Here is a 24,462-nt window from a genome sequence, read left to right as displayed (position 1 = left end):
GTCTGATTTATTGCGGGTGCTGGGGCTCATTCCAGCTTCAGAGATGCTGGAGAGCAGTTCTTGCAGAGATGGGCTGGAGGCTCACTGTCGAGCCAGTCACAGCTTGGGGGTAATTTCCTATCTGTAGGAGATTAAAGTGCCTAAATTCAGAGGGCGAAAACAAAAAGGTCACAGAAGATAGAAAGGACTTCTCCCCAACCCTTGGTATGCCAGCCTTGGGAGTGAGGGAGGTGGTGCCACCTCAGCCAGTGCCATCCTCGTGCCAGGAGAGGGCTCAAGGGTTTTCAGCATCTTGTTCTTCTGCACCAGGGACCTGCAAAGGATATCCCCAAGGGTAGCAGGCATGGCGTGGGCAGATAGTTTTTGAGAGGATTTAGAGAGCCTGATCATGTCCAGGCATGGTGGGGAGTCACACAGGGAGCTGAGGAATGAGTCACCAGCAAAGCTCAGGTAGCAGAAACTTTGCAATGCATGAACCCCCCCCAGCCCTGCATGTGAAGATGTCCACCACAGGCAAAGGGAAAACATTGATATGGACCATTCCTGCGACTCTGCAGCCCAAACACAAGTGAGTGAGCTTGGAGGAGAAGGAGTGCTCCAGGAAAGGGAGAAGCAAGGAGGACTCCAGGCTGTAGCCCCATCCATAACCACTGCCTTGCAGTGAGATTCCCTTCCCAGTGCCAGGGCTCAGCAGTGCCCTTCAGGTCAGGGGCCAAGGGAAGTACAGCCTGCAGAATCTCCCAGAATGATGGGAGAGGCAGGCCCATGGCACTCCTGGGTTGCTGGGGCATTTCATGGTGCCAGCCAACAGCACAGCATCGGCTGCGCTCCGCACAAAAGGTTGGCTGGATTGACAGCCAGCATGGGTAGATGCTTTTATTTAAATCTCTCTCTTTGTCCCGTTGAGATGAGCAAACAAACCCTCTGCTCATCCTCCTAAAGGTCATCAGAGGCGTTCCTGCTTTTGTTTTGAAAGCTGGACTGATGCCGGGATGCAGATCCCTCGCAAGAGGGATGGGGGGATGCCAGGGAAATACAGGAAGGAAAACAAAAAATTGAAAGCAATTAATGCCACACCTTTACACCACTAAACAACCGGGGGGGAGGCCGAGTCAGCAGCCCCCCCAGGCATGGCTGCTGTCCCCAGGCAGAGTGCCTGTACCCTGCGCTGATGAAATGGAAAGTTGACCATAAATCAATGTCGGCGCTGCGTTAGCTATGCATCAGCGGCTCGGCGCCGAGATGCACCAAAACAAAGCACGGCTGCTCCGTGTTCCCACACTGCCCCCTAATGCAGACAGACCTCGGGAGCTGGGGAGCACGGGGGCTACAGAGCCCGGGAGGCTCCCCCCACACATCCCCTGCCCTCCCCAGCTCTCCTCCCCACGTCCTGGAGACTTCCCCCTCTGGGTGAGGTAGCCTGTGGCATGAGGATGGTGAAACCAGGGACAATAGGAAGGGTCCATGTTGTCCTGCTCCCTCCTTGGATGCCACCATTTTCCCCCTGCTGTCCTGATGTCTCAGTGGAATTTCCCACTGCTCATCGGGTGCCGTCAGCTCCGGCCAGCCGCTTTCATAAAACCAGGCTGCTCTTCCCAAAATCCCGGGATAGAACTTGGTACCAGCCTGCACCGGGCAGGGTTTGAGGGAAGGTAGCCTACAAAGTGGAGGAAAGGAAAAGCAAGCATCAGAGAAAGTTTTTTTTCTGGAAGTTTAGTAGGATGCCCGAGGCTTTTGTACCGAGCGTCTGGAGCATATGGTGGGATTTGCAGTCAACTTTCTCTCGGGTGCTCCAGCCAGATGGAGGTGACTGTTCTTGGCTCTGGCTGACACGGGTTTGTTTCCTGAAGAGCTTGTGTTAAACATATTCCTTAAAACCAGGCTTGTGCAGTTGGGAGCCCCAGCTGCAGGCGAGGCAGAGCTCCTGCCCACGGCTGCCTTTCTGTGTCTGCGGGGGGAGCTTGGCCCGCCTCGCCTCGCCTTGCCTTGCCGCCTTGCCTTGCCTTGCCTAACCTCGCCGTGCTTTGCCTTGCCTTGCTTTGCCTTGCCTTGCCTTGTCTAACCTCTCCTGGCCTCACTTGTCTCGGGAAGGTCCTCACCCAGCAGCACAGGCTGGAAGTCAACCGGGGTCTTTCTCTTTGAGGGCAACCGGAGCATCTCTCCTAAAGCCTCCTTCAGAGAAAGCTCTCTTTTTTTTCCCTCGTCAACTTGCAAAACATCTCTCTCCTTCAGTAGAAATAAATCTCCTCTCCAATAAACCCAGGCATGGCTTTAATTAATACCCATCTAATTTATTTTAGTGTTTTCTAATGTCAAAACTGGCAGGCAGGGGCAGGTATTTTAAACACAAGATGCCTCCCTATTGCTAACTCGAAACCATCGGTGTCTCGTGGCAGTGATGCTTTGCCTTCTCGTACCATCCTGCCTTGTTCTGCCACCCCCAGAGGTGCTTGAAAATGTTTTTAAATAGCAAAACTCCCCCATTAGCTGAAAGTATGTAGCCCATAAAACATGATCCATTTGTGGTGAATTACGCTGGAAACATAAATTGACACACACAGAGCTATGATCGCTCGTGCCATTTTCCATCTTTAATATTTTACAAGAAGTTTGAGGAGTCGAGCTCATGAAAGACAGAGTGGAAATAACCTGATCTCCTGGAAACTCCCTGTAGGAAGCAGCTGTGGCAGCAAACTTCGTCTGTCCGACGGACCAGGTTGGGCTTTTAAAGTCCCTGGAGTGCAGAGGGGAGAAAGAAACGAAGCAGAGAGGAGGTTGGGGCACTGACAGCTGTTGGAAACAGTTTCCTCTAACACCCTTTTAGCTGTTGAGGTTCTTTTTTGGGGTTTTTTGAGACAGCTACAGGAAGATGAAGAATAACCCCACACAAAGAGTGTCCAGTTTTGGGGAGAAAAAGGAAAAACTTGAGAGATGATGGGGTTTCTGTGGCTGGGGAGAGTGCTGGAGATGAGAGTGAAGCAGCTGCAGAACAGGTCCTGCTCCCCCAGCATGGTGTGTCAGAAGGAGCTGTGCCGCAGGGATGGATGGAGGGATGTGGAGGAAGCAGGACAGCATGTGTTCAGCCTCCTCCTTTAACAGGAGTACTTAATAACTGCTAAACACACTTTTTTTTTAAGAAAAAAGGGATGTTCTGTTGGTTGGAGCCCACATGTTGTCTCTGCAAAACACTTGTCCCAAGCGCCGTGATCCATGGGGATCATCTGCTGCTCCCTGTGCAAAAACCCAACCACTCCAGCAGGCGTTCCCAGCCCTGCACGGGTCCCAGCCCTGAAACATCTGCAAGTATTTATGGAGATAACAGCGTGCAGAGGGACTGACTGCCTTTCTGGCAGAGCAGGGCAGCCCTGCCGAGGGGGCCGCGGCGGCCACAGCTTGGAGCGAACATTTTGGATGCTGCCGCATAGAAAAAGCAAGAAAAGAAGGAGAAATAAAAAAGCAGCTTTCAGCTCCTCTCTGCCTGCCAAAATGTTTGCACAAGCTGGGCATCACCTTATGCAGAAGTGTCCTCTGGGAGTGGTACCACATGGGATAATGCAAGGGCTGGGATGCTGCGGCGCCGAGCCTGGAGCATCCCGGGAGCAGCCTTGGTGTTGGGGCAGGAGCTCACTACAGAGAATGCACTCAGCAGCACAAACAATGAGTGTTCTCCGGGTCCAGCTGCCACAGGGGATTTTTCTCTGGTGGAAATGCTGCCGTGTCCCACAGATGCTTTTTCTCCAATAGTCAAACAGTGTTTGCTCTCCAGCTCGAAATGCAGACCCCAAGCATTACCTTCAGGCCCAGCCAGGGTGCCTTCAGGTGGCCGTGTCCCCTGTGTGTTTGGTACCTGTTCACCCCACACCCTCACCTGCTGTGGGATACGGGGGGAAGGACATCAGTACCTGGACAGCAATGACCCCCTCCTGCAGCACAGGGCAGGCATCATGGAGGACACTGGCTCTTGCATTGAGGTTTGGCCTCTGCCAGCCCTGGTTTTTACCTTCCACTTGATTTCATCACTCATTCACCTCTTCTGATCTTCCCTACCCCAAATCCTGCAGCTGAGATATGTAGGAAGGGCTTTGGGGGTGGCCAGACCTTACTGGGGGATGGTGGGAGGTGTCTGCTGCCCCTGCTGCCCTTTGCATTCACAGACAGAGTTAGCAGCTCAGAAGCAAAAATAAGTCAACTTCCATGCCTGGAGAGGACTTCTGCTAAAGGAGGTTGATGCTGCAGTTGGACCTCAGAGGTTTGTCTTCTCCTCTCTGGTGGGACATGGATGGAGAAGGCAGTGGGGAGGGCTGTCTTGAGGTGCTGTGACCTCGTCCAGATGAGGCTGGGCAGGGGCTGGTTCCTTTTGGCACCTGGAAGATAAATGGTGGTGTAAGTGGTGGGATTTCAGCGGCTGGAGCAGAGGAGCTGGCAGGAGGCTGTTGGTTTAAATCTGCTTGGCTCCATCTCATGACTGAACCATTCAAATAAAAAAAAATTTAAAAAAAAAAAAAAGAAGAAGAAAAAACCCACCCTCTTACTTTATTTACATTGCACTCAAGTTTCCGCTGTACAAAAGATTTGCAGGTGCAAATATGTCCTGCCTTCATTAACTTCCCCTCCCTTTTTAATTTATGTGATTTCAATTTTCCTTCCCTGTACTGTTAATTAGGGGACCCTCTAATCAGTACCATTATCACAGTGGTATTCATGTTTAGGAAAGCTGCTAAACAAATGCTTGCAAAATTGCTAAATGGCTAATTAATGTCTGTTAATTAAGAAAATTGCTCATGGTAACAAACCATGCCATTGCTGGCAGCAGCTAGAAGGCGAACACTTGTTGAAATTAGTAACGAGGCAGGTAGAGAACATCTGCTCCGGCGCCGGTCCTGGAGCTGCTGTCGTTTCCATCACCTACTGACAGAGCTCCTCTGCTTTCTCTACCAATTACACCTCCTTGGACTCAAAAAATGCTTTTTTTCCTTTTTTTTTTCTTTTTGTCTTTTTTTTCCCCTTTTTCCTCACGTTAACACGCACCGGTATATTTCTTGCACCGAGCTCGCGGTTTTTCCAAGCAAATTTTCGTTTTGTGCTTTTAAGGGAAATTAAAAAAAAAAAAAAAAAAATTGAAGTGGGCGTTCAAGCCCAAAATGTCAGCGACTGCTGCATTGCAGTCTTAAACCTGCACCAACTAATCTCTCCTTTTTTCCCCCAGACATCCTTTCTTTGCTCGCAAGCCATTTCACTGTCATCCTTAGGGAATGCACCTCGAGGAAGGATGTTGCATCCCTTCAGCGTGGCGGTGCAGCTCCGGCTGTGCCACCCAGACACTGCCCAGGTGTGAGCTGGGATGTGCTCCTCATCCTCTCTGCTCACTCCAGCACCTCCAGTGAACCACGGTCAAAACACAAACCCGGAGGTGTTTCCAACCTTTGGGATGAGAGAGGAAACAAATAATTTTTATTTTAAAATTTTTTTTAGGTTTTTTTTCCTTCTTCTTTTTTTTTTTTTTTTTTTTCTTTTTTTTTGGTTTGGGGGTAGTTTTTCTCTTTCCCCCCAGCCTCTCTGGTCCTCTCCTGCATATTTTTTTCCCTCATTGCACACCCCTGAAAAGTGTTTCCCTGTGTGTTTATCATTGCAGACTTGGTTGAACCACTGGACCGTTTACTCTCAATGTGGTCACTGTATTTTGACAGATGTTCTGATTTTTAATATATATTTTTTTTTGCATATATCATTACTCATTGTTCAGCTGCAAATGAATAGAAACTCAATTAAAAAAAAAAAAAAAAATTTACTTAAAACCGGGAGAACTGACTCCCTGACTGAACAGGTCCACCTGTGAATCCTTTTTTTAGCTCTTTCTGCGCTTTCATGTGCTAATCTATAACCTCCTTCTACTGTCTGACCTCACAGGGACCGCCTGGGTCACAGCCCTCGCCACACGCACAGCCTCCACCCCACAATCCTAACAGCATGATGGGACCCCACAGTCAGGTAAAGACACTAGTGATGGGTAGGGCTGTGAACCGGGACGTGCGCTCGATTTACTCCTTTTTTTCCCCCTCTGGAAGCATGCTGGGCAGCGGGTACCCGCTCCCCAGGGAGCATCCCCCTGGGCACCCCAGCTCCAAAGCAAAATGTTGGTTTTTTTCCTTTTTTTTCTTTTTTTTTTTTTCTTCTTTCTTTTTTTCTTTTTTTTTTTTTTTTTTTTTTTTGGTGGTTTTTGGATATGCAGTTGTCAATGGACTGAGAAGTCAGTCGTGGGTATCAGACTGTTTTACCTTCCCGAGGTAGCCTAAGAAATTTAACTTGATGTGGATTTTTAAGCTTCTGTTAGTAGCAGCAGTTGTAAAAAGAAGTAATGTTAAGCCTTTCTTCTTTTTTTTTTTCTTCAGTACTTAGCACTGGGTTTTTTTGTGTGTGCGTGTCTGTATGTGCTTATTTGCCACTTTTTTTTTAATATATCTCTATATATTTAAACTTGAACATTATCTAACACTCAGGGTTTACCATGCACTAATTTTAACAGCCTCACCTAGTATTGCCAATGTCAAACACGCTCTCAAACCATAAACCTACAGAGAAAAATGTCTAAAAAACGGACTCCAGACACCTTTCTTTTTTTTTTTTTTCCCTTTTGAAACATCACTTTTTTAAAAAGGATGTCTCCTTTAAAAAAAAAAATCAAAAAATAAAATAAAAAAACCAAAAGCAGTGTGTACAGGCTAACCAGAGTGTGTGGGGAGCGTGCTGCCTCCCCAGGGCTCAGCCCTGACCCCCTTTTGTGTCCCCACAGCCGTTCATGTCGCCGCGCTACGCCGGAGGTCCCCGGCCCCCCATCAGGATGGGCAACCAGGTACTGCACTCCCAGGATTCTGAATTTCCCAGGGGTAGCTGTTATTTGGGAAGGGGGATGAGGGCCAGGTGTCCTACAGATGCTCCTTGGGTTTGGGTGGCAAGCATCACCTCCTTGGTCACCCTTTTTTTTCTTAGTGCTGGATCACAAGGTGTCACTTAACGATGATGGTTTAATTTTATTGTGATGTTTGGGCCCATCCAGGGGGAATGTGCTGCTTTCCAGCCATGGTGTTCCCAGCAGGGCTGTGCCATGCTGCATGCTCGCTGCCTGGCTGGATTTTCCCTGCAATCGCAGAAAATTAAAGTGGTGGAGATAATCCTGCTGCTGGGCTGACCGAGTGTTTAGATCAGCGGCAGGGTCACGCGGGGCAGGTCACTGCTGAATTTTTTGGGTTGGGTTTATCCTCTTATCCCAGCTTATACAAGGGCAGTTTGTTTCTGGCTTTGTGGATGGAGGCTTCCACCCCACGCCCTGCCTGGGTGCATGTGTGGCCTTTGGTTAAGGAATTCCTCTCCTTCCCAATGATGCCATGCAGATCCATAGAGTAATGACCAAATTTGTCACTAAAGGGAAATTAAAGGAAACCTGCAATTCCTTTGAGCAGCAAAGGTGTCTGTTCAAAAATTATCATGGGAGCTTGTTTTTTTTTTTTTTGGCTATCAGCATGGTTCTTCTGTAGGTCTAATTAACAGAAAGAGCAGGACAGTCAGGAAGTAGGATGTACCAGCTTGCTCTGGGTTTGTGCTTGCTGGATTTGAGACTTGAATCTTTAGAATTTGATAACTGATGCTGAGATGTAGCTGAGAAAAGCCCAGAAGGGGCTAATGGAGGACCCCCATGGCTGGAAGAGTCTTCCACCCAGGGCAGTGATGGATGATCTAACGAGGTATTAATTCACTGCACCTCCTCATGGGTCAGTTTTAACAGGACCCCATCCTGCAGTGGTTCTTGGCTTATCCCAGGCTCTGCTGCCGGTGAGCACAGTGAGCTGGGCAGGCAGGAGAGGCAGGGGGGACTGGTTTGAGGAGGCTGTTCCCACAGCAGGATCAAGCATCCAGGAGTGGGTAAAGTTAATTAGAAAGATTTAATTTTTTTCCCCCAGACACCACATAACAAACACATGTTTGTACCTAGGCAGAGCTCAGCGAGGTTATGGTCACATCCTGAGGGACAAGAGGAATAAATAGGCAGGCAGGAAGGTCAGGCAGCAGAAGTGTAAATATCCACCTCTGCAACCCTCCTGGTTTATCTTCCTCCTGCTGCCAGCTTCCAGCCTGCAAAAAACTTGGGATTGGGCTGATTGTGCCTCGGCACAGCCGTGTGCACCCAGGGCCTGTGCTGTGCTCCAGCACGGGGATCCTCAATGTTGGCATCCAGCATAGCAAAGCTGTTTACAGCTTGCTTCCCTCAGGCAGACAAAATCTGCATTTTTCTTCCCCTTCATATGTTTGGAGTAGCCTTTGAAGCTTAAATAGCAGCATTGCCTGAGTCTAAGGTGAGTTTGGGGAGGGGGCCTTGCTCTGCTGCACATGGAGCATCTCCCTGCCACAGCCAGTGAATCACTGCCTGGTCTGGCCCTGGCGCTGTGTGTCACCAGGGTGCCATGCCGTTGGTCACCTTTCCCTGCTGGACTTGACACCTCTGTCCTGCTCAGCTTGGGTTTTCCCCTGCTTTCCTAAATACAGTAGCATTTGGGATGAGGGGAGGGGGAAACGCCTTGTTTGGGGTTTCGAGAGGGTTTGCAGAAGGATCAGGGAGGCAAAGACCTGGAGGCTGTAGCAGTGGGATGTGGGATGCAGGAGGATGCAGTGGGATGTGGGATGCAGCAGGATGCAGGGGGATGCAGGATTTATTTTTTAACCTTGCTTCCTTGCTTTCACAGCCCCCGGGTGCTGTTCCCGGTACACAGCCATTGCTGCCCAATTCGATGGATCCCACGCGACAGCAAGGTAAACCCAGCAGAGCAGGGTGAAGCGCCGGTGCTCTTAATTAGCTGTTAATTCAGGACCCAGAGTGGCTGTGGTGCCGTGTAACACCCCTGCTTTCCTCCCACCAGGGCACCCCAACATGGGCGGCCCCATGCAAAGGATGAATCCTCCGCGAGGGATGGGCCCCATGGGTCCCGGTCCACAGGTAAGCCCGGAGCCAGAGCACATCCCACAAACCATGGAACAACCTCCTGGGGCTCGGAGTTTCCCCCCACACCCTGTCCCCCCATTAGTGTTAATGTGTTTTACATTAGTCTTGCATCTGGAAATCCCTCCTTTTAACAGGAGTGAGGTCTTCAGAGCTCATTAAGGGTATTAGAGCCTCCCTCCTGCCCTTCTGTCAGAGGGGATGGCACTTAGCTCCGAGCTGGAGCAGCCTTTGAGTGCATTACACTGCCTGCTTGGGAAACAGTTACAACCCTAACTGCAGGAAAGGGGAGGGAGACTTGCATTTGAAATTAATAAATAAAAAGAAATGGCAAAGATCCCTTTAGCAAAGGGAATAAGGCTTTCCCCTGCGAGGTTCCTCTCCACCTGCCCTTCTTGCTGCCTGCTTGAGCTCCGTATTTCAGAAAAGGGGAGTAAACTTGAAATTAAGGAGATCTGGGTTAATATATGCTGTCGTTCCATTGATTCACTTCATGGAGTGGCTTGTTGTTGACTCACTCCTGTTTGTTCCTTCTACGAGACTTCAAAACCAGATTACCATATTTTGGTTGGAGGTTTATCCTCTCTGCATCGTCGCCTACGTGGAGTTTGTAGCGCGAGGATCAGAGTCTGTCAGGAGAGGAGCGGGCGTGCTGGAGTTTTGTTTTGTTTTTCCCCTGGAGACTGTTGAGATAAGTGAATGTTTTGTAAAGAGGGAGTTGTGTCATGTCTTTAGCACCAACCTGAGGATGCTGCTCGGGGGTGCTCAGCCACGTCCAGGGGCACCTGAATCCATCCTCGGGCAGGGCACAAAAAAACCTGCGCGAGCATCGTTTCACAGGCAAGCCCTCCCATAGCGCTGCTGCGGTGCTTGAAATCCTCCTTTCCTGGAGGATTACACCCAAAAGGAAAAAAAAAACAAAGGCATTTGCAAGGGTGGCCTGCGCCAAGGCGAGCGGCGGCGGCTTGCCCGGGGGAGGCTGCTTCCCACTTGCAGAGCTCGCCGCGAAACTTGGAAGCGCGGAGCGCGCGCTGAGCGCCGCGTGGGATGGCGGCGGCTCCGGGAGCCGGCAGGAGTTGTGAAATGTTCAGAGCTTTATTTTTGACTCCTCCATTCCCTGTGTATGTACATTAGGGAGAGGTTTTTTGAGAGGCAGCCTTTCCGTGGAGAAGTTCTGGGCTTCCCAATCTGGCACCCGCAGGCGCTGCCTGCCTGCAGCCATCCAGGAATCGGCGTCTGCGCAGGCAGCCACCAAAAATACCGACCCAGACCCCGCAGCCCCTCGCACCTTGTGTGCCCTGGGCTTGTTTTCCTTTAAGCTTTGCATTGGGACCTTCCTAAATCCGTCTCAGACCATTCCAGAGGGCTTCAGAACATCCAGCCAGGACATCCTGGAGTCCTGACAGCAGCTCCTTATTACACAGCAGTGATGAATCATCCCTTTCAGCTGATTGCCGCTGCCTTTTTCCTTTTAGAAATCCCATTTGTAGCTCTGCAGAAGCCAGGACAGGGTTTGCCAGCACCAATATGAGGAGGGTTTGTAGCTCTCTGGGTTTTGGTGGTGCCTTGCCCAGGTCTCCCAGCACAGCTGCGTTCCCTCCTCACCCTCCCTGAGCATCTTTCAGCTGCCTTCATTTTCAGGCCTTTCAGCTCCAATTAAAAATGCTGAGCCCTTTTTTTTTTTTTTAAACAAGGGGCTTGATGCTGCTATTCAGTGTAAATGTCTGAAATTTCTATCAGTTGGGGACTTGCTGGTAATTTGTTTGGGGAAAGCCCTTTTCTGCCTCTTCAAAACAAACTTTGGTGATGCCTTCAGCAGTGCACCGTGCACTGGTAAATCCAGGTAAAAATTGGCAATACTAAGTATTGTACTTAAAATCAAGTTTGAGGCACTCCAAGGGGCTGTGGTGTAGGAAGTGGCCAGCCATCCCTCCTCCTGCTGTAGCAGTTTTTTGTTTAAATGGCAGAAACACAGTCCAAAAAGATGCATTACAGAAGAGAAGGGAGGTGGGAGGGGAAGAGTGGCAACGCGACCTAAATCTGGCTGCACGTCGCCTGGAGGGCACACGGAGCACAGCACAGACCAAATGGAGCGCAGCATTCGGGGGATTCCTCTTCCTCCACTGCCTTGGGCTTGGCTTTGTACTGGAGCTGGTTTTAGGAGATGAGGGATGCAGATCTGAGGCTCCCAGTCCCAGCTGGAGGCTAAGCCAGGGAGGAATAAGGCAGGAGAGGGGGCCCAGGGGGCTGCCTGCCCTCGCCTGCTCCAGGGGATGGAGCAGAGAGCTGGGGAGCAACAGAAAAACAACAAGCCTGGCTTGGTGTTCCCTACTCCAGCAGTCATCCAGGGAGCAAGGAGTGCTCCATCTCGGGGGGGAGCTCATGCGGCCCTTCCTCATCCTTACACTGCAGCAGGAACCTTCCGAGTGGTGCCTTTTCTCCTCCTCCTGCCCCTGTTTTCTCCTGCACAAAGGGAAAAATCCAAAAGGCTGTTGCTGGCGCTGGGGGCTGTGCACAGAGCTGGGAGGGGGATGTTTTCCCTCCACAGAGAGCAGGGAGGGGGAACTTTGGGGCTCAGCCTGGCTCCCATCCATATTCAGCTGCCTGGGGTTTTTTTATAAACACAATTGCTTCTTATGTTCATCGTCATTAATTTTTTTTTAAAGCTCATTTTTGCACACAGACCCGCTTGTTTTTTGTTTGTTTATTGGCTTTTTTCCCCCTTTCTCTTGTCTCTGGTGTCCTGCCCGTTATGGTAGACTGACCCTTGGTTATCGTTGCAGAACTACGGCAGCGGCATGAGACCTCCACCCAACTCCCTAGGTCCTGGCATGCCTGGAATTAACATGTAAGGCAATCCCCACTCTGGGAGGTTTCACCACGGGCTCGGGAGTGTCTGCAGAAAAGCACAAGGTTTATTTTTTCCCCTGTTTAATTTTGTCCCCAGGGGGCCGGGCGCTGGCAGACCGTGGCCGAACCCCAGCAGTGCTAACTCAGTGAGTATCTTGGGCTGGTTGGGAAATGTCCTGCAAATGGGATCATTCCCCATTAACTGAGCCCTGCTAATGAGAGGAGAGGTTCCCCAGCCTCTTGCTTAGGCTGCTGGGACTCCCATCCTGGCCAGGCTGTGCCCTGATGGGATCCAGCCCATGGCTGAACCTGTCCCTCTTGTCCCTACAGATCCCATACTCTTCTTCATCGCCTGGTACATACGTGGTGAGTCCTCCTCTCCTGCCCCTGCTGTCTGTCTTCTTGTCAGGAGTTCATGTGGTCTGGGGGGAGTCAGTGCCATGGGAGGTGGCTGGGCTGGGTTTGGGGTTGGGAGTTGGGGAAGGTGTTTGAAGACATGGGAAGGTGGGCAGTGCTCATGTTTGCACATCTGACCCCAGCTTTGTTTCCACAGGGTCCCCCCGGCGGCGGTGGCCCTCCAGGGACACCCATCATGCCCAGCCCTGCAGGTACGAGCCCTCTGAGACCCCTCTCTGTCCAGGGCCATGCCTGCCCTGTTGGTAATGACCAATTTTTGTGGCTTTTGGCTTTCTGGCAAGTGAGTAGCATGGGCTTCTTGACTTTGGGATTGCATTTGGGGATGTTCCTACAGGCCCCTGTGGATTTGGATGCTGGGGGGCTCAGGAAGGTGAGGAATTAACCACCCTACCCTTCCCAGCCAGGAGTTGAATTCTTTTTCACAGTTGAATTTCTGTGATTAAAAACTTTGTGGATCTTCATTAAATACAAATTAACCAGAAAATGGTGGTAGTTAGAGGGAATTTTGGGTGATAAAATACAAAAGAATGAGTTCAAGTGGCATGAGTTTGTTTTAATTAAGAAATGAATTAATCACCCGACTTACTGGGCTTCACTGTTCCACAGATTCAACAAATTCAAGTGACAACATCTACACAATGATTAATCCAGTACCGCCCGCAGGCAGTCGATCGAATGTAAGTCCGCTTTCTAATAATTTACATATCAGATACCATAACAAATCATAATTAACTTCATCAGTTGAGAGTAAAGCAGTTTAATTGATTTCAGTCATTTGTTACAAAACAGAAATAAAACAAACCATCAAAAAGCGATTAACTCTTGGGCGACTTTGTTAATTTTTTATGCTTATTAAGAGAGCAGCAGTCCTGCTGCTCCGGCCAAGGTGCTGGGTTTTGTGGGATGTGGGCAACCTTAAATCCTGTGGAATTCTGGTTGGAATGCTGTGCTGCAGCTCTGGGTCCAAATTTTGTAGGTGAACCCAGAGGACCATGAGCCCCACAGCCTGGGGTGGGTGATACAGCCCCATGTTGTGCCAGGGAATGTTTAGATTGGTATTAGAAACTTTTTGTCATTGAAGGGGTTGCCAAGCATTGGAATGTGCTGCCCAGGGCAGTGGTGGAGTCACCATCCCTGGAAGTGTCCAAGGAATGTGTGGCTCTGGCACTTCAGGGTGTGGTTTAGTGGGTGCTGAGTTGACTGTTGGACTTGGTGATCTCAAAGGACTTCTGAAGCCTCAGCAATTCAGTGATTCTGCCATACCTCCCTCGTTGCCCTGCTGCAGAGGGATGGCTGGGGCAGGGACAGTCCCCAGGAGCCACTGTGGCAGCTGCTTGGGGTCGTTCTGTGGCTGATTTTGGGTTTGTCCCCTTTTCCTTGCGCAGTTCCCGATGGGCCCCGGCTCTGACGGCCCCATGGGCGGCATGGGCGGGATGGAGCCCCATCACATGAACGGATCATTAGGTGAGCCTTGGTGTCCTCCATCCATCCCCTGGGGACACTGGCAGAGTGTCCTGTGTGCCTGTTCCCATCCTGGGCTCAGCCCCCAGCTGGCACCCGTGCTCAAAGCAGAGCCTTTGGGTGGAAGGCAGCGGGGCTGTGGGGGGCACAGGGCTGTGGCTGCAGGCCCAGTAAGGCTCTTCTCCTTTCTCTCCCCTCTCTGCAGGGTCAGGAGACATAGATGGACTTCCGAAAGTAAGTGGGGTTGGTTGCACGGCGGGTTTGTGGGCTCAGTCCTTCCCTCAGCACTGGGGTGCTGCTGTGACCCCGATGGATGGGGACACAGGGAATGTGACCACGGCATTGTCCTGCCCCTGTGGCGTTTTGGGGGGTTGTGGGGACCTGCTCACCACCTCCTCTCCATTTCCCACAGAATTCTCCAAACAACATAAGTGGCATTAGCAATCCCCCGGGCACTCCAAGAGACGACGGGGAGCTGGGAGGCAACTTTCTCCATTCCTTCCAAAATGACAATGTGAGTGAGTGAGTGAGTGAGTGAGTGAGTGAGTGAGTGAGTGAGTGAGTGAGTGCCTGCATGGGGATGGGGGGCCAGTCCCCAGATGCCCCAGCACTGGGATGGGTGGGCTTGGCACAGTGGGGGCCTTTTGGGCTTGGGTTGTGCCGTGTGGGAGCTGCTGCAGGACAGAAGGGTGGGCAGGGGGAGATGAGGCAGTGGGTGGAATTTCGGGGTCTGTGGTGGGATGGGTGCACAGGTGGAGAGGAGCTGCTGCAGGGGTGGCTGTGCTGGTCTGGCCCGTTGGAGGCTCCGTGGGTGGCTGCAGACATGCCTCCTGTTCTCCCTCTATTAGCAGCATATACACATGTGCATGTTAATTATTTGTTTCAAATTGCATCTCGCCCCATACTGTTCTGCTGATTTTCTTCCCGGAAAAGCAAGTTACAGCTCAGATTAGGGCCCTGATAAATTGGAGTCTCCAGCATATCCTCTCTTCCTGGTTTATTAGATCCAATTAGGTTGCTGTGCAGTTGTCACCAGCCTCCTTTTGCATCCCTCCCTTGGCTGTCCGGGGCTGTGACCCGCCTGGTTTCTCACCGTGGCTCTGTCTCTCTTGCAGTATTCCCCCAGCATGACGATGAGTGTGTGATTTCCCTCCCCCTCCTCCTCTCCAGGATCAAGAGAGTCAGCTGCCGTTCGGAGGATCTCAACGAATTATGCAAGAAGAAGAAGAAGAAGAAGAAGCTAGGTGTATGGGCAGGGACACGCGTGGCGGGGGCCAAAACCCCAGGTTTAGTTTCATGCAATAAAAAGGCTGAACTTTTTATTCCATAAAACATGAAGGACAAAACTTAAAATATTTCAAGACATGACAAGACCCTTCTTTGTGCAGAAGGGTTTATATATGTACATGACACTTCTTTTTGGAAACAAACGGAAGCCTCTAGCACCCAACTCCGATCTCTTTGCTTTGTTCTTTTAAATAAAGACAGAAACCGAACCTGTTGTATGTTTGTGCCGTGCGACACCAGGAAGCTAGTCTAGATATGAAATCATGTTGTCTCTGTTGTAGTCATTTTTTTAAATAAACTGGACAGTTTACAATGGTGGTTTTCGTTCAGAAGGCCTGTTTTTCTTTTTTTTTCTTTTTTTTTTTTCCTTTTGGTTTTGGGGGTTTTTTTTCCCGTGTATTTTTTGGGGTTTTTTTTTTTTTTTTTGGTTCGTTTGCAGCACAACGCTTCCTCCTCCAGTTAACAAGATCTGCTTTGGGGAAGAGACTCCAGCACCTCGTTATAAACTTGTTAATATAACAGGTGACCCCTTCCAGGATCACATCCTCCAATGAATCGTGATCTTGCTCTCTGTGACTGTGGCATGCACTGTGTTAGTCTTTCCCCCTCCTCTGAGTACAAGAAGAAATCTCTTGTCCCTCCCTTCCCCAGAATCCTTCAGCTGGTTCACTGCAAAAATAGATTTTTTTTTAAAATAACTTTTTTTTTTTTTTTAAATCCACCAGAAAAAAAAAGAAAAAAAAGGGTTAATCTGACCTGGGACTTTGAAACTGTGATCTCCAGCTAACTTTGGGATTTTCTGGGGGTTTTATTTGCTTTGGGGGTATTTTGCGGGGGGATTTCTTTTCTTTAGAGATGTGCTCTTGTCAGGATTTCACTTATCTATGATTTGGAACTGGATGGAGATATTTTTTAAGGAATTCTTGTTGTTAAAATGTAACCTTGCTATTCTGTAGGCTCGCTCTGTAATAAGAAAATAAAAATTAATGGCAAGCATCGAAGGCCCTTCCTTCTGGTGGGAGAGGAAGGGACGAGCCAAGGCGGCGGGTTGGGATCTCTGTACATGACACTACCCTGTAGTTTGGTCTTGGTTTTTTCTCCAGCTCCCATTTCTGCTCCATGTATATCATATTCTGTAAAATATTCTTCTCTCCCTTGGATTTGACCTTTGTGCGGATTATTGAAAGCATTGTATCTTGTTTCAGTGTTTTTTCTTACCTTGTAGTCTGGTTCGAAAATTACCGAGAGGGGAAAAAAAAAAAAATTATTATACATTGTAGTTTGTGTACGATATTTGTTGATAATGTTTTATTAAAGGGATGTCTTTTTTCCGCACCCCTTCATTGAAATGTTTTTGGGGGACATTTGGCTTGTTTTTATTATTCTGACTGCAAGACATGAGATGACAAAACAACTTTTTTTTAGTGTGTAATACGAATAATAATTTTTTTTTAATGTTTGCCTTCTTTTTCCTAGGCATTTTCATTCTGCTTTACCTGTAGAAAGTCAGGAGGGAGGGAGGGGTGGGTGGGATGGGGGGGGTCTGAGGGTGTCAGTCTCATAGTTACAGTCAGGTTAATATTTTCCAATTAATGCAGATTTGTTGCATTGCATACCCAGGGGCTCCCCAAGGGGTCAAATTTTTACCTTTTCCACTTTACATCTTGTTCAGGCGTGGGGGGTTTTTTCCTATTTTCTTTAATTTTAATTTTAATTTTTCTGTTCTGATGTGAGGAAATGAAAGGAGCGGTTTTAATGTATTTTAAAATGAATAGCTAAATTATTGTCTTCATTGGTATGGGATGGTTTTTTGAATGAAACGGTTCCCCCTCCTTCTCCCCCCTCCCCCTGCTGTAATAAATATCAACATAAACATTTGATTTCGGTGCTCTGCAGTTTGTTCCTGGTGTTTGCTGCCAGACCCAGGGGGGGAGTTAGGAATTTTTTTCCAACCTTTATCAAGGGCCAAACCCCAGATTTGGGGTGCAGGAGCAGAGGTGATGCAGAGCTGAGATGGCATTTTAGGAGGGCTGGCTGAGCCTGGGAATTCAAAATCCCAATGGGATTCAGGATGCAGTTCAGGACCTAGGTGAGGTTTAGTGATGCCTCTTTTTTCTTGGAATTGTTTTTTTTTAAAGCATTTTGAAAATTTAGCCTAGAAAATGGTCGGTGTTGTCTGCACCGGGCTGAGGATGTTCTGGCTGGATGCTTGCCCTCCCCACACCCAGCCCACCAGGCTGCAGAAAGAAAGGGGTTTTTTAGGGGCTAAGAGGGGGATTTTGGCACACTGCTCCCCAGGCTTTGCTCGTTAGAGGCTGGGGGAGTTGGGATGGCAGCGTGGTGATGGAGGCTGCCCTGCCCTGCTGCATGCTGCCACTTCCCTTTGCCAGGGCCCTGCACTGCTGGGAGGTAAGAAAGGAGGGGAATACACGAGTGCTGCTCTCAAATATATAAATAATAATAAAAATATATAAATATTGAGCTTGAAGTGGGGTCAGTGCCCCTCCTTGGGCAAGAGCTGCGGTGCTGGGTGGGTGCACAGACCCAGGAACAAACAGCTCCAGGAGCTACTGGGAATGGACAAACCCAGGCGATACAACCTGGTTCCCCAATGGGCTGAATCAGAGGCTGGAGGAAAGATTTGGAAAGTTTTAGGCCTTTGGTCCAGGCAATCACATCCCCCTGTCCTTTGCAGAAAGCAGAGTGTGAGCATTGTCCATCCCTTGGTTTCACAACCCCTGAGGGGTTGAGGCTGACGGGGAAATCCTGCCCTCCCAGGCCCCCGGGGCCATCCCTGCCTACCCAGGCCCTGCTTGGCTGCCCAGAGCAGCAGGCTCCTGCACTGCTGCCCGTTGTGTTTTTATTGTGGGGCATAGAAAAGTCCTTCCTGATGGTTCTTAAGGGTTACAGGCTGGTATTATTAAATATCGCCATGAAACTGCCAAGTTCCCTCCTCGAAACGTCTCCTGAGCCCAGCCTCAGGGATAATTGTCTCCCCCATTAGTTTTCATTAAATTAAATGCAGGAGGAGGATCAGAACAACCAGGGGCTCCAGGCTGAGCACGGTGTGTACTTGTTGGCACGATGTGTGCAGCCTGTGGAGCTGGATTCTGCAGTGGGAGCGGTTCAGGGCAAGGGAGTGTGGAGTGGTGGAGAGCTCTCCTACGGGCAGCCAGGTTCCTCTGGGTCCTGCAGAGCTCTCCTGTGGGCATCCAGGCTCCTCTGCCTCCTCATCCCGGGCTCCTGCCACCCCATTCGTGCATGTTCTGCTTCCCTGGCTGCCGTTCATGAAAAGTTAATGCCTGGCCCTGGTCCGTGCTGAGGTAACGCCACTCGTCTGCTGAGAGCCTTTATAAGTTATTGATGCCAACCCAGATGTGCTCCTGTGACCCATTGTTGGGCTCCCCAGCCCACCTCCCTCAGCTGGGCCCGTTCCAGCAGGCCATGCTGAAGGAACTGGGAGAGCTGAGCTGGGCACAGAGTGCTTGGGAAGTGCAGCAGGACACCAGGGACAGGTGGTAGGGGCTGCCTGGTGCAAGGACCACGAGGGGCCAACCTGAGCATCCGTGCCAAGCTGGGAGCTTCACTCTCCCTTCCAGGCCCTCAGCATTCCCTGCACAAGGATCAGCCCCCAGAGGAGCACTCCCTGCACAAGGATCAGCTGCTCCTTCCAGCACCACTCCAGTACCACTTCCCCTGGCCTCAGGGGAGAGTGGCTGTGCCTCAGCACAGCAGGGACATGGCCTCACACCCCTGTGTATGATCCCCTCACCTGCAGTGGTTTCCTGATGCCTCACACAACCCCCAAAGCCTTGTTTTCCTGCTGACCATCCCATGTCTCGCTGCTTCCGCTATTTTTCAAAACTGCCTTTGCTTTGCCTTCGTCCATCCCTCTCTGTGCTTGTGCTTTGTCTCAGTTCAGCTTGGACACAGCAGGGTTCCAGCTTCCCTCAGTCTCTCCCCTTCAACTGCCTGCCCTGACAGAGATGTCTTTGTTGAGAGGTAAAAGCAGTTGAAGGGACTCTGCCTCTTCCAGACAGACCATCCTCACAAATTCCCACATCTAGCAGAAGCACATGAGGTGTTTCACCTCCACACAACCCCTCTCCACCACAGCTGCTCTTGCAGCAGGCTTCCTGGGGGAAATTCTCTCCTCAGGAATGCTAAGGGGCAGCTGGCTGCCCTACAGGGCTTCCTCCCTGGGACGGGTAATGACCCGAAGCTGGAAGAGCGAGGGGATGTCAGGCAGGGTCCGTGTGACACAGCAGGGAGGGAGCAGCAGCCCGAGAAAGAAACACCCACTGCGTGTGACAGGCTGCACAGAGCACAGCTCTGTTAGGATGTATTCCCAAACACCTGGCTGCAAACCACAGACCTGAACAGATTCACTCCGATGGGCTGAATGAGGCATCCCTGGAGCAGGCAGGATTAAGATGATGCAGAGCAATGCAATGCTTATATGAGGGTTTTTTCTCTTTCAAGCACTTCTGCTAACTGTGGAGGGATTTGTTAATTTAGCCTGCAGCCATTGCATCCCAATTTACGGGGGGCAATTGTTGACCTCAAATGTGACTGGTGAACGTTCCCAAAACCTGCAGAGTGGAGCTGCCTGATGGACTGGGGCTGGAACACACAACTGGGGTGCTCATCCAGATGGCCAGGGACCACAAAGCACAGACCAGCCTCTGACACAAGGCACTGAAGTGAGATGAATTTCTTGGAAATGTGCTCTTCCACACCTTAAAATAGCGCAGGCTGTCCTCTCCCTTCCCATGTGCTGGAGGGTACCAGAACTGCAAAACATTCTACATTTGGCTGCAGCTAATTTAGCTTTCATTTTACAAAACCCACACTAATCCCCCCATGTTAAAAAGAATATGCTTCCTGCTCAGTTAACTCTGTGTGGCAGGAAGAAATTCTTCCTTTGTATTTTTAGCAGCAAATACCAGCTACAGGCACCAAAGTTTCCCGCTACATTCTACACCACTTTCCCCAAATGCACAGGTCTCTTCATCCAGGATTGGGGGGATAAAAGGACTGTGGTTCTACAGATCCAACAAAGCAATCCCTCCGATTAAGTGCTTTGGGAACTAAGCACAGGGCAGCACGACGCATCCCACGGCAGCCAGGAGTAAAACAAAGTCAAAGCCAGGCAGAATGAAAAAGCCTCGTGGCTCAGGCTTTCCCCTTGAAGCTTTGTAAGTCTCTTCTGCATTCAGAGGGACTCAAAGCAACCTTGGGAATGGGTTTGAGTCTGGCTCTGTGCAGAAGCACACTGAGAGCAGAGCCTGCGCACAGGAATAATGACTGGCTTATGTTCTTCCCAGGCAATGGAGGAAGAGTGCTGGAGGATGCATCTGACGACTTCTCTAACCCACATCCAGAGGAGTGAGCCCCTAAAATGAAAGAGTTTCTTCATGCACTATTTAATTTAAAAAAAGAAATTTTACTTTCTGTAACAATATAATTTATTTTTTAAAGTAAATTAATCCACCTTTCTTTAATTAATATGACGGTTCTGGCAAAGAGAAGCAGCAGGTACAGTTGGTGAAGTATTTTCATTTGAGCTGAATTTCACACAGTTCCATGCAGATACAGTGCCAGAAACTTCTTGAATGTGTCTGGCTGAAAGCCAGAAATTCCAGCGGGCTTCTGCAGAGAGAAAGACACGGATGCTCAGTTTGCAGTGAAGTGATTAATGTAGACAAACAACGGCTTTAAACATGCTTGAATAAGACTTTCAGGCATGGCAGCTTCCAAATTGTGCTCTCCCTCCCCAGAAGGGTTTGGGTGGGGGCACTTCCACTGGTGTCAATCTCAGAGGGCAGAACCCCTTTGCCTGTGAGTGAGATGCCCTCCCAGTATAACCAGTACTGGCAGCCCTGTGCTCTATTTACTCCCCAGAGAGGCTGCTTGTGAGAGCTCCCTTCCTCAGAGCTGGCTTTGAACAAGCACATTATGGGATGGTGGATTTCAGCTGGGAGTATCTGTATGTAGGAGTTCACGTTAAGCTTGGCATGTCACACATCAGCACCACAAACACTCAGGAACTGGTCTCCTGAGAAACACCTGCTGAGGTAAAAATGAGGCCAATGTCCCCTGAGGGTCCCTCCAGCTAGTTTAAAACCTGCTGCAGCTCTGTGCCAGCCCCAGACCCCCAGCTGTGGTGGAAGGGCAGCATTTCCAACACCATTTCCCAAGTTCTCCTTACCGTAACAACTCCCTTCTTGACTTCTGGGACACACTGGGCTCTCTCATACAGGTTCTGATCAGAGTCAATCCAGACCAGGTTTTTTACACCATCATTAGAGACAAGGTCTGTTGTATTTAACTGGAACACCATGAACTGGAAGAGCTGTCCATCTGTGCCAACACTTTGCACCACTATTGGCTGCTCCAAAACTTTGGGATCATTCTAGGAAAAGAAGGGGCATGTGGGGGAGAATGTTTCAAAAGCCAGTTACAACAGAAATTGTAGGAGTACTTGCTGATTCTGCATCTTTGGGCTGGTTTAAAGCCAAGATTTTAATAAATATATTGTTACCTTGCCCAGAAAATTACTCTAGTCAAACAAGTTTTGAATGTAGATTTTGTAGTTTAATTAAAATTCCTCCTTCAGCCAGCAACAAACTGTCAATTTACATACTGAGCTGTGGGATGGGTTAGAGTTTTACAGCTGAACCTATTCCCTGGTTCCTGCCCATACCACCCCACTGCATCACAAACATTGCTCATCGGTGGATTTCTGAAGGTTGGGTTTTCACCTCTGGACTGGGAAGCCTGGATGTGAAAATCACACAAGGGGGTGTAAAAAATTACACAAGTAAGGGGCTCTGAGGGCTGCCTGCAGGGGCTGCAGCAGCAGGGGGAGAAGAGAGGCCCAGCAGAGCAGCAGGCTCCCATACGTACCCCGTGGAGCGTCCTGGCCTTGGCCAGCGCGTTGCCAAAAGCAAACATCAGCATTTTAGCACGGAGCTGCTCCGGTCTGAACCTGTCAGTGCGAACGTTGGCAGACTCCAGGAAGAACAGGGTGTGAGGGTGAGAGTAGGGATAACCATCTCTGAAACCTGAAGGGCACATACTCATGTCAGAAACCGCTCAGGAAGACGCCAGGCAGCCAAGGTTTTCTCCCATTATCTTCAGGAACTGCTCAAGTTGTTTGCTGGGGTTTGAGTTCTTGTCCTCAGTCCTGCTTAGGCAACAATACACTCACCCACCACAGGTCTACACCACTTGCACTGCAAAGCTGTCCCCTCATTCCCACACACTCCCTACTCTCAGCTGCCCCAGTAGAACAAGGAGCCCCAAACACAGATAATTCTCTTCAGCACTGACCTGTATCATTGAGCTCTTTGTACACATTCACCTCCTGAAGGTCGATGGTGGGCGCAATGGGATAGAAGGTCTCCAGAACGTGCTCTTTGGTGGCCAGTATCTCCTCCTTGGAGGCTACTGGTGCTATTGGGCTCATAGAGTTCATGAGTATTCCACTCAGGCCACGGACCTGAAGGAGGATGGATTCTGGGGAGGGGAATTAGGCCACAGTCAAACACTGGTGAAAGAACACCAGGGAAAGATGTACATTTCCTTTGGCCAGTCTGTTCTGCAAGGCTCACTCTCTCCCCCTCACCTCCAAACCCATCCTAAATAGTAGCTCAGCTGTGGGTTCTTCTAAAATGCCAACCTTAATTGCTAGGGCTAAGTTCTTAACTAAACATCCTTAGAAAAACAACAGCACTGATTTAGGACATAAGAAAATAAACAATCAGGTCTAAGAGACTGGTTCCCTTCTCCCACCATCTTGTCAATATTGATTAACACCTAATAATCTCCTCAGGGACAGCATCCTGCCATCATCCAAGGCTGCCCATGCCAACAATGCCAACAGCACTATTTAAACCACAAAGAATTACCCAGTTCCAGAAATTGTTTAATTTCTTCCAAATCCTCAGCCTGAAAGCCAGGAGCTTTGCTACCCCTCTTATCTTACAGAGCTAAATGCTTCCACCATAGTGGCAACTGACCTCTTTCCCACGTTGCTGCTATCCTGCAGTTTCTAGCCAACATCCTTTTACTCAGAGCAGGATACCTCCCAGACATTAACCGGCATATATGTATCAGGTTTTCAAACAGCATTGGGCTGTAAAACAAGAAAGAAACAGTTACATAAAAATGAGATCATAATAGCAGGCAGACGCTTCTGGGGCAAAAATGCTGTAAAATTACTGTATGTAAAACATACAATGGCATAGCACTCCCAAACAGTTAGCAGAGATTGCAGATTGGTATCACACACACCAGGCCTGTTTCAAGTTGGCAGAGGTAATGCTTACAATTATTTTAAAAACTGATACTCTGCATCAGCTAGTAGATCTTGAGTTGAAACAGAGAGACATTGGCCTGAAAGAAGCTTTGATCTAGCATAGTATTTATGTCAGTGCTACTGCCAATATTCAGAATTGGGTTTTATTTGTTGCTTTGGTTGTTGCTTTTTTTGTTCGACAATCTGATGGTCTTGCACACAGACCCTCTTTCCACAGAAGAGCTCAGTATGAATTGTCTCTGTAAAGTTTAAACCTCCCCTACAGCTGAGGACTCACCAATATCGTTCCCTCCTGGGAGCAGCCTCTGCCGTGGCCCAGAGCCGAGCGTGGGACACCATGTGCTTCGCCCTCTCCTCCAGCTCCTGGAGCCCAAGAGCCGGGTTATCCATGATGGCCTGCACGGCTGGGGGCAAACCTTCCACGAGCTTCGTCTTGGTGAGCCACTGCGCCTGCCGGACTCCTGGAAACACAACCCAGCACAATCTATCTATCACAGGGGACACTGGTGATGCTCCAGGCCCCCTTCCAACCCAAGCCATTCCCTATGTGACCGAGGCTGCCTGGCAGCTCATGGGGCTGGGCAGGCTCCCCACAGCCCGTGTTTGTTTTACACTCTGTGCGATGAGAACCCTTGGCAGGAGGAGCAGGGCGAGTGCTTGGGCAGGGACAGCGCGGGGTGTGTGGTACCTTCCAGCATGCGGACACCCTGATGGCAGATGTAGCACCCGCGCTCCTTGTACAGCGGCATCTCCTCGTAGCGCGGCCCCGGCGAGTGCCAGGGGTCGCGCCAGCCGCGCTCCCAGGGCGGGAAGCGCGGCCGGGCCAGGCCGGGCACGTAGTGCAGCCGCTCCGCGTACGTGACGGTGTCCAGCTCCACCTGCTCCCGCACCGGCCGCGGCTCCGCCATCTCCGCCAGCACCTCCGGCGGCGGCCCGCGCACGGTCCAGGGCGTGCGTGGAAGCGGCGCGCGGTGGCGGGGCCGCCCCGCGCGGGTGACGATGCCGCGGGTGAGGCCCCGCGTCGTCACCGCCGCAGCCGCCACCCCCGCCCGCCTCAGCGCCTTCGGCCCCGCCGCCATCGCCGCCATCCTCCTCCTCCTCCTCCTCCCGCGGCCGCCTCAGCGCCCGCCCGCCG

At 50.2% G+C, this 24,462-nt stretch overlaps 2 protein-coding genes across 3 annotated transcripts in view; one reads left to right on the top strand and one right to left on the bottom strand.

Annotated features, from left to right (window-relative positions):
- SSBP3 (single stranded DNA binding protein 3) overlaps positions 1–15,213 on the top strand; it is a 54,153-nt gene extending 38,940 nt beyond the window's left edge. Inside the window, exons 6-18 of one of the 2 annotated variants that reach the window (XM_058808713.1) lie at positions 5,908–5,988; positions 6,791–6,850; positions 8,736–8,802; positions 8,910–8,986; positions 11,773–11,837; positions 11,937–11,985; positions 12,170–12,205; positions 12,393–12,447; positions 12,863–12,933; positions 13,642–13,720; positions 13,923–13,951; positions 14,130–14,231; positions 14,833–15,213. In XM_058808713.1, the coding sequence (XP_058664696.1) occupies positions 5,908–5,988; positions 6,791–6,850; positions 8,736–8,802; positions 8,910–8,986; positions 11,773–11,837; positions 11,937–11,985; positions 12,170–12,205; positions 12,393–12,447; positions 12,863–12,933; positions 13,642–13,720; positions 13,923–13,951; positions 14,130–14,231; positions 14,833–14,862 (801 nt within the window). In that variant the 3' untranslated portion in view covers positions 14,863–15,213. The remainder of the gene's footprint in view (positions 1–5,907; positions 5,989–6,790; positions 6,851–8,735; positions 8,803–8,909; positions 8,987–11,772; positions 11,838–11,936; positions 11,986–12,169; positions 12,206–12,392; positions 12,448–12,862; positions 12,934–13,641; positions 13,721–13,922; positions 13,952–14,129; positions 14,232–14,832) is intronic. The other variant, XM_058808714.1, reaches the window with a different exon arrangement.
- A 5,216-nt stretch (positions 15,214–20,429) lies between these two features.
- On the bottom strand, positions 20,430–24,406 carry MRPL37 (mitochondrial ribosomal protein L37). Its single transcript, XM_058808893.1, has 7 exons — positions 24,016–24,406; positions 23,605–23,788; positions 23,029–23,144; positions 22,340–22,525; positions 21,914–22,071; positions 21,216–21,419; positions 20,430–20,656 (listed from the first exon to the last, which is right to left on the bottom strand). Exons 1-7 carry the CDS (start codon positions 24,404–24,406, stop codon positions 20,579–20,581), a joined length of 1,317 nt encoding a protein of 438 aa, XP_058664876.1. The 3' UTR covers positions 20,430–20,578.
- Positions 24,407–24,462: the final 56 nt, after the last annotated feature.

The sequence above is a fragment of the Ammospiza caudacuta genome, chromosome 7, assembly GCF_027887145.1.
Source record: "Ammospiza caudacuta isolate bAmmCau1 chromosome 7, bAmmCau1.pri, whole genome shotgun sequence".
NCBI lineage: Eukaryota > Metazoa > Chordata > Aves > Passeriformes > Passerellidae > Ammospiza > Ammospiza caudacuta.
Note: the sequence above shows the minus strand (reverse complement) of the source record. Positions and strands in the feature narration are given on the sequence as shown.